At 48.4% G+C, this 8,612-nt stretch overlaps 1 protein-coding gene across 1 annotated transcript; it reads left to right on the forward strand.

Moving 5' to 3' along the window:
- The first annotated feature begins 2,133 nt into the window (after positions 1–2,133).
- LOC104025985 (protein FAM83D) lies at positions 2,134–7,942 on the forward strand. The gene is made up of 4 exons (XM_075721271.1): positions 2,134–2,589; positions 5,429–5,596; positions 6,498–6,622; positions 6,988–7,942. The coding sequence occupies exons 1-4, from the start codon at positions 2,134–2,136 to the stop codon at positions 7,940–7,942; spliced, it is 1,704 nt and encodes a 567-aa protein (XP_075577386.1).
- The last annotated feature ends 670 nt before the right edge of the window (positions 7,943–8,612 follow it).

The raw sequence follows: 8,612 nt of genomic DNA on the forward strand, positions 1-8,612 counted from the left end.
TCTTATTTTGTGGGGTTGAAAGCATTTACAAGCTCCCAAATGGCATTACAACTTCCATTTAGTGTCCTTTTGCTTTAGTCTTGGAGGTCTGTTTACCCAAATCTTCTCTGCTGAAACTAAACCAGCAGTACCACGAAACAGGAATATCTTAACCGAGAAAGCAATAGCACTGGTCTCCAGTGAGCCACAGATAAACTGTTGTCCATCGGCTGGAAGGTGTTCTCCCTACATCTGGATATTTCTGTGCCTTATCATACTTGCTAAAGGTAACTTGGTAACTAGTCTCTGGAAGGTTTGTGGTGACTATGCAGTGCTGCTTTAACTTGGAGACTATTTTGCAAGGGGATAGCAGTTCAGAGCATATCAGATTTTGAAGTTTCTATTTGTTCTTTCAGTTTCTCTCATAATCACCATTTCTCTCTTCCTCAATACACAGAAAGGAAATGCCCAGGGTCTTCATTCTAATCTAACAAATCGCGTTGACCTACTTTGTTATAGCAGTTCTCTACAGGCAGAGTCCAGAACATGCTTGTAGTAACAAGGTCTAGCCTCTTACTACAGAACACAGCTAGTATTTACATTTTTGTTTTGTTTTGCCGATGGCTGTACAACAGCATTTGTTGTCCCTGGTTGTTGTTCAGCTTTCTTCTGTTGTTTTCATGTTGGCCAAACTGGTAATGGACTTCTTGGTTCCCCCCCCACAATTCGAGTACCACTGGGTTCTTCAGGCAACATCTGCCATGGCACGATTATGACATGGAATATTTTGCTATATTTCAACCGCAGAAGCTGTAGTAGGGGAGACTCTGCTCAAGATACCTATTACCAAACCTACGCCAACGCAATTATCTCCACCCACAGCTGGAGGGGAGATACGGGTTTTAAAACAGTGCAGATTCAGCCTTAGTATTGCCACCTCTACATCTTCAGCCTATAGATTGCAGTGTGAGAATGGGCTACAGCGGTGTCGGTAACCCTGGTACAGCTCGGTGTGACTGCTGCATGTACAGGATGTTAACAAATGATGGCAAGCCTTCTGCAATAATTTGTAATTCCATTGATCAGTAGTAAACGATGTGCAAATAAAACTTGATGAAATGTATTTTATGTGAAAAAAATAATTTAAGAACTGTATATTGTATTAGCAGCTTTGTGTATAAAATGGCATTTTGGCAATCAGAGTCTAATATATTTAAAACTTTTTTAAAAAAAGGATATTTGATATTGTACGGAATTGACTTTATTGCTACTGTAAGTATGAAAAGATGGTTTCTTAACATGTTGCAGCATTGCATAAAATCTTAAACTGTATGTAAAACTCATGCCAAAAGGGTATGTCTGACAGTATTAGCACCTGACTCAGTGTCTTTAATAGATTGATTTTTTTTTAATTTAAAAATTATATTAAATTTCTTTTAATAATACAAAAAATGCCACTCAGTTCTGTTTAATTGGTTTACATTTTGGGACTCCGCCTAAATGTCTCTCTGTCTCTGACAAGTGTACTGCCAGGCATTGCCTAGAAGAGTGAATCTAGGCGGTGGGTCGGTAGAACTTTTCCATTTTCTGCTGGCGGCAGTAATTCCTTGGGGACAGGCGGGAAGGCCACAATTGCAGCCGCCTTGCCCGGGTGTTGCTGTGTTGGGGGTGGCAGGGCACCGTGCGGAGCGCCCAGCTGGGGAGGGGGGCTGGGGACGGTGAGAGCTCGCAGCCCTGCCCGGCGGGAGGGCGGGACACGGCGGAGCGAGCCGCGGGACACGGCGGAGCGAGCCGCGGGGCGGGTGCGCCGGGCCCTGGGGCCGCCCGGAGGGGGAAGGCGTTCGGTGCGGAGGCCGGGCACCGCGAAACGGCCGAGGCGGGGAGCGCCGGGGCGTGCGGCCCCCGGGGCCGGGCACTACCGGGGCTGCGCGCCCCCGGCCCCAGCGCGGCGGCGAAGGGCTCGGCCGGGGCCGCTCCCTCCCCTGGGCCTGAGGCGGGCGCGGCCCGAGGGGGGCGGCGGGGCCGGGCCGCCTTCGCCGCAGCCAACCGGGGCTGGGGGCGGGGCGCGGCTGCCCCACTGGCGGCGGCGGCGCGGCGCTGTTTGGATTCAAAGCCGCTATAAAGGCGCGGGGCCGGGCCGCGCCGCGCCGCGCCATGGCCAACCCGTCGCAGTGCCTGGAGGAGGGCGCCGGGCGCTGGCCGCCGCGGCCGCCCGGGCCCTACAGCGAGGCGCAGCGGCTGGCGCTGGAGGAGCTGGTGGCGGGCGGCCCCGAGGCGCTGCGGGCCTTCCTGCGGCGGGAGCAGCTGCCGCCGTTCCTCTCGGAGCCCGAGGTGCAGGCCATCGCGCGGGGCGCCCTGCCGCCCGCCGCCGCCGCCCCGGAGCCGGCGGGCGAGGCCTCGCTCGGCGCCTCCCTCGACGCCTCCTCGCTCACCTACTTCCCCGAGCGCTCGGACCTGGAGCCGCCGGCGCTGGAGCTGGGCTGGCCGGGCTTCGCCAGCGGCGCCTTCCGCGGGCTGACGCGGGTGGAGGCCCACTTCCAGCCCGGCTGCGGGGAGAGCATCTACGGCTGCAAGGAGGCGGTGCGGCGGCAGATCCGCTCCGCCCGGCAGGTGAGTGCCGGCCGGCGGCGGGCAGCGGCCGCGGGTCCCGGGCGTGCGGGCTCTGCCGGCAGCGCCCCGCGAAAGCGCCCAGCCCGGGGCCCTTCCCCAGCGGGTCAGCAGCCGGAGCCAAAATCGGTGACCGGTGCCAGTCGCCCTCGGCTGACACGACGCAAGGCCAAGAGGCTTTAAAACCCCTGTCGAGTAAAGACAGCCTCCTTGGGACACGCTCGTGCATACTGGGACCGGCACTCGTCCTAGCAGCGCCCGTCGATACGCTACACCCCTGAGATCTCGCCGCCCCGCTGACACTGCTCCAGAGCAGTGGGTCGGGCCTTCCCCGTCCCCGGTACTGCGTGCAGAGCCGCCGCTGCCGCTCGTGGCCAAGCCACCCCCTGGTTCCGAGCTGATCTTGCTCTTATTCAAAGCAGATGGTTTCCCATTCCAGGTTCCTTCGTCTTGCAGAGCACATCACTGATTTGCTTGCAGAAACCTCCCACTGGCCCTTAGAGGCCTTTTTTTGTGTCATATCCTTTCTTATAAAAGAATGGTATCTACAGAGGTAACCCTATGATTGTGTGTCCCTTCTTCACTTCTTCCTCCTCATGAATTGCCCCTAAGTAATGTGCAGACCTGCTCTCAGCAGGACTTCCCTCCTACAGGAGTGGATGGTTTTGATCTGATGCAGAATATGTCTTAAAAAAAATCCGAGTAGTAACTTCTAACTGTTCTGTGTAACTTATTACGTTACTTGAGTTTATAGCCTCTAACTGTAATCCCCAGGAGGGAACCACCCTTCTTGCTTGCAGCCATTCAATTGGCTTAGCTAAAATTTAAATGTGTAGCTTCCTCTTTGGGTGGCCGGGTGAAGCAACCTCTGCCTCTGCATGTAACTTGTGCTCCCACATGGCACACCCTGAATTAGCAACTGAGCTGAGTCCGTGCCCACTTCTGAGAGCAGAAGCTTAGGGTGTGTGTGAGGATGACATGAACGATGGGCTTCTTGCCAGAAACGGTCACAAAGCTCTGTTCTCATCAACCTGAAAAGGACCAGTCTGGTGATTTGAGTAAACTCCATGCAAACATCTGTTTGTCCAAAAAGCTGTACTTGTTTGTAATGTTCTTCCTTGTAGCATCCTGCCAAACACCTCCCCTCACACCGAGCCAAGTGTTCCTGCACTGCCGTGTACACGCCTGAGCTGGGCAGTGTTTTTTATGGACACGGAATGGAGAGAAATTTTGACCCCCTATAATTTACTGAATATCAGATGCTGCGCGATGTTGCTTAATCATGCCTGAGTTCTTTGGATTAACGTGAGGAACAGGAAAACTTCAGTTGCTGTGTAGTTTCTTCTCAGCTTGCTTAAATGCAGTTAGCTTGCGTGGCTAAGGGGGACATTGTTGCTGTCTTGCCTCCACTATCCTCTAAACATAACCACTTTTGCTCATTTTGAATAAAAGTGTATTTCTTTTTCAGCTGCTAATTCTGTGATTAGAACTCAAATGTGCTGCTAATTGAGTAGTCATTTGAAGGTGCCAGTGTTTCCAAGGGGTTTAGCATGAATTGTTCTGTTTTCAGGGGTTATTTTCTTACTCATTTAGTCTTGTCAAAAGCATCTTATTTTTCTTTATCTTCATTTGACACTTAGACAAGTGATAGGGTGGAGAAAAGCACAGGAGACATGCAAGAAGCACAAGCATAAACTAACTTCATCTAGAAATACCAACGTGCCTGTGTGTCTTATACGTAAGAACTCATCCATATGGAGCCAATCCCTTAGGGAGCAGGGCACAGGTGTGAATGCAAAGCTTCACCTGTTCTTGTGGGAAATGTTTCCTCTGAGTACAGGCAATGCCACACACAGAGCAGCTGTGCTGCACGCACATGTGTATGCCTTGGGTGTGTTCCAGCAGTGTGTAGATGCCTTATGTATCTGATAAGGGTGGGTGCCAGGTGCCCGCAGCAGTTGTATAATCATTGTCCTTGATGCTGGTCTAAGAGAAAGAGAATAGAAATGCAAGTCGCGAAGCCAAATCCTTTATGCCTTTGTATCCCCACACAGATGTGTGTTTCTGGTTTTGAAGGGTGAAAATTCTAGCACCAAAATGGTGTGCAGTGTGGCTCTGAATTAGCTGGAGAGATTGTTCATAAACGTAGGACTGTTGGCCCTGTATTTGGCCTTTTGAGAGAAAATCTTCCCATTTTAGACATGCCTTCTGTAAAGAACTGTTGAGTGAGTGGAAGGATTTCTTGTGAAGGTATGGGATGGAAAGTCAGAACGCATCTAGTAAGAGCCTGGAAATAGCGAAAAACTTTTGTCGCAGAACTAGTTTATCTCTTGGTAACTTTTATAGGGACAGCATTCCCTTCCTACCACACAAAGAGAAAGCAATCGGGGTCTGTGAGCTCTTCAGCTGTGACGGGGAGGAGGCCATTTGAGCCAATTCTCCTGCAGGCAGTGGCTGTCTGTAGCAGGTGTGCCATGCTGGAGTGGAGATGGCTTGTCTGGATTCCGGATTCTGCTGTGGCAGCTTCCCCAATGTTACCAAAAGGCCAGATGACGGGAGATTATGTAGCAAAGCAGACTGCGAAAGTGTACAAAACCAGCAGCAGCAGGTGTGAGGGAAAGACCTCTTAAGGCTTATTCTTTGCACTCCATGACACAGTGAATTTACAGAACTGTTGTGGGAACACAGGAATCTATTACAACTTGCCAGGGTCTGTGCAGCAGGACAAAGAAATGTGCATCTGGCCTTGATGATAGCACCAGGAGAAAATGGCTGGGGGAGGCAGCGATCTAGCCTTGTGTAAAATAAAGCTCTTGAATGAGCATTGTTGCTTTTTTTGCAGGTGATTGCCCTTGTGATGGATTCCTTCACAGATATTGATATCTTTGGTGACCTTCAGGATGCCTATAACAACCGCAAAGTCCCTGTCTATATTCTTCTTGACCAGGACTTTCTACCCCATTTCTTGGAAATGTGCAAGAATTTGGGAGTTTGTCCTGAGCAGGAAAGTGTAAGTACTAAATGTGGGTGGGTGTGGTTTGTTTTTATTTTTTGTGGTACAGCTTATGGTTATGGATATCAAAGCTACCCTTCTATAAAACCTCAGACTCCCTTGAAAGACTAAAGCATCCTGTCTGTTTGGTAACTGATACAAAAGGGGATTTTCTGAAGTGTTTCTCAGCTCCTGGAGATTAAGGCTCAATATCGCATGGTTTCAGTACAGTCTTTAATCCGACATGTGAAACTGCTCACGGACTCAGCGAAAACCTTGCGGAAAAGGCACACCTACTACCCTACGCTACCTGTATGTAGGAGCTACAGGCATGCTGCGCAACAACCTGGTGTGCTGGGTGGAGTGCACACTGTGATCCCTGTCCTGAGGAAGGAACAATTTTCAAACGTTTAATTTTGCAAGATCTAAGTAGCTTTATTCTTTGGCTCAAGGAACTGCGTGCTAAGGAAAACAGAAACACGGGAAGCTCAGGGGTGGTATAGCTCTGGTAACATCTCATTTGTTTCCTAATACATAGTTGCTTTCTTTTAAAAGGGTTTGGATGATGTGACCTAGGTGATTTACTTAATTTCTCTGAATATAAGCTGACATGACTGTGTTATGGCTTGGCTTGGACAGGCTTATGTTCACCTCAGTGAGAGTTTCTCTGCATGCGGAAACACTGCTGGCTTTGTGGGCAGTAATTAGAACTGGCTGTTGTCTCCACAGACTCTCCTAACGTAACAGAAACTTAGCACTGTGTGACTCGTAACACTCACATGCAGACAATGTAAGGAAGTTCATTTCATTCCTATCTTCCATAGTGTGTGTAGCTGCTTCTAGGTAGAACTGCTAATCAAAACTTTTTGGAAGTTAACTGAAATCTGATGTTACTTTTTTCCTTTCTTTTCTGAAACAGCTGATGAGAGTTCGAACTCTCACAGGGAACACGTACTACATGAGGTCAGGTGCCAAAATTGTTGGGAAAGTCCATGAGAAGTTCATGTTGATTGATGGCATTAGAGTGACAACAGGCTCCTACAGGCAAGTACTGGGGTCTGCTGGTGCCTGATGAAGCTACAGAAAGGGGGAGTTTCTGCAAGAAGAATGTATTAACTTTGCTGTTTGCCTGGTGTTAATGAATGCCAATGGCAAGTGGTCTAGCTGAGTCTAAGTGGGACTAACACAAAACTGGAAACAGCTTTGAAAAACTGTTTTACACAACTTGTTGCTAGCAAAGCACTTGGCCGTGGCTAAATAGAGCTCTTCCTGCAGAACGGAGAGTGAATAGTCTATCCACTTTATACCTTCCTTATGCACAGCACTTCTAAGCCAAGTCTTGCTATCTGTAACTGTATGTGTTGAAATGCACTGGAGATTAACTGTGAGTCTTGGTTTGTTTTCAATAGTTTCACATGGTCCGATGGGAAGCTGAACAGCAGTAACTTGCTGCTCTTGTCAGGTCAAGTGGTTGAACATTTTGACCTCCAGTTCAGGATTCTTTATGCCCAGTCGATGCCCATCAGCCCTAAGTGGCCATCCAGCTGCAGGAACAGTGGGATATTCGATCACCTGGTGAACAGAATAGAGTCCCCTAAAGAATATACTGTGGAAGGTAACTTGAGAGCAGAATTTGCCAGGCTGTCTAGTACTCCAAAGAAATTGTTGAAAGAACTAGATCAGGCTGAAGATACTCCTGGAGGCAAACCTTGTAACCTGGGGCGTTCTTGCCTCTGTGAAGAGGAGTGGTTCAGCGATCAAGAGGCCACAGTGGAACGGAAAAGTGCATCGACTCAAACTGGCCCATGGGAAGAGAAGTCTGTAGTGACCATGTGTAATGCTGCCACGCAGATCAGCGCTGTAACGGCAGAAACTGGCACTCAGACTTCTGTCACTGCTAGAATGACGGGCACTCAGACTTCAGTTTTGCTGAAGACTGCAGTGACACAGACAAAGGAAGATGAGTACACAGAAACACCCCTGCTTCCCAGAAAGCTGTCAAAAGAAGGATCTTCTCTGTCCGGAAAGGCTGTATCAAGTTCTAGTCTGCGATCACTGTCTTCGTCATCGTCCCAGTGCTCTCTTGCAAGCTCTGCTGGCTCACTATCTTCTCTCCGGTCCTTTGAATATTCTAGCAGTCACAGGGCAGAATATTTCCAAAAACTGCATAAAGAGAGGCAGTTCCACTACTCCACTATCAGGTCGAAGCTTAGCCACATGGTGGATATCCTATCCCGGAGAGGACGTGTACCTGAAAACTACATGACCCAATACACTGGAAGATGCAATCTAAAACAGAGGCGTGACATCAGTGCCAGCCTGCGCAGCCTCCGGGATGTTTCACTCTTTTCTCTGAACAAATGATTGCTGTACTGAAGCAGAACACAAAAGCTCCAGTCTCAAATTGCAGTCACTTTGTACCTGCTGATTCTTCCACTTCCTTCCAGCACTTTTACTTTTTTTAATACATGTGTACATCACTCTCCAGCACTTTCTTTTATACTATGCAATTTAGGCAATAAAAAAAAAAGGGGGGGGGGGTATTTATACTGTAACTACTTACATGTTCCTCTTACATGTATTAGTGGTGACGGTTTATTTTAATTCTGGATGTTTGACCTGAAAAGTAAACTTATTACTGCTTTCCAGGGTTGCTAATGCTCTGGTTTTAATTTATGTAAATTTGGAAAAATTTAAGTCAGACTGAGCTTGCTCAGAGTGGCTTTGGAGATTTAGCTTACATCAAGGTATACTCAGATTTTTTTCCTTTTTAATACTGGCTTTTATTTCTACTTTATCTTTGGCATGAGGGGAAACAACTTGTATAGAGTGCCACAAAGCTAATTTTATTTTAAGTGAGACTTCAGAGATATACATTACTCTCCCACTAAAGTTGTGAAGGGTCTGTTGGAGTAGCTGCAGGTTCCTATCTTCAACTATATCCTTTTTCCATTGTTTAAACCTTCTGAAATGGACTGAGCTAACTAGTTCTTCAGTTTGATCATCCTCTCATGCCTTTGTGTAGATACATATA

The sequence above is a fragment of the Pelecanus crispus genome, chromosome 14, assembly GCF_030463565.1.
Source record: "Pelecanus crispus isolate bPelCri1 chromosome 14, bPelCri1.pri, whole genome shotgun sequence".
Taxonomy (NCBI): Eukaryota; Metazoa; Chordata; class Aves; order Pelecaniformes; family Pelecanidae; genus Pelecanus; species Pelecanus crispus.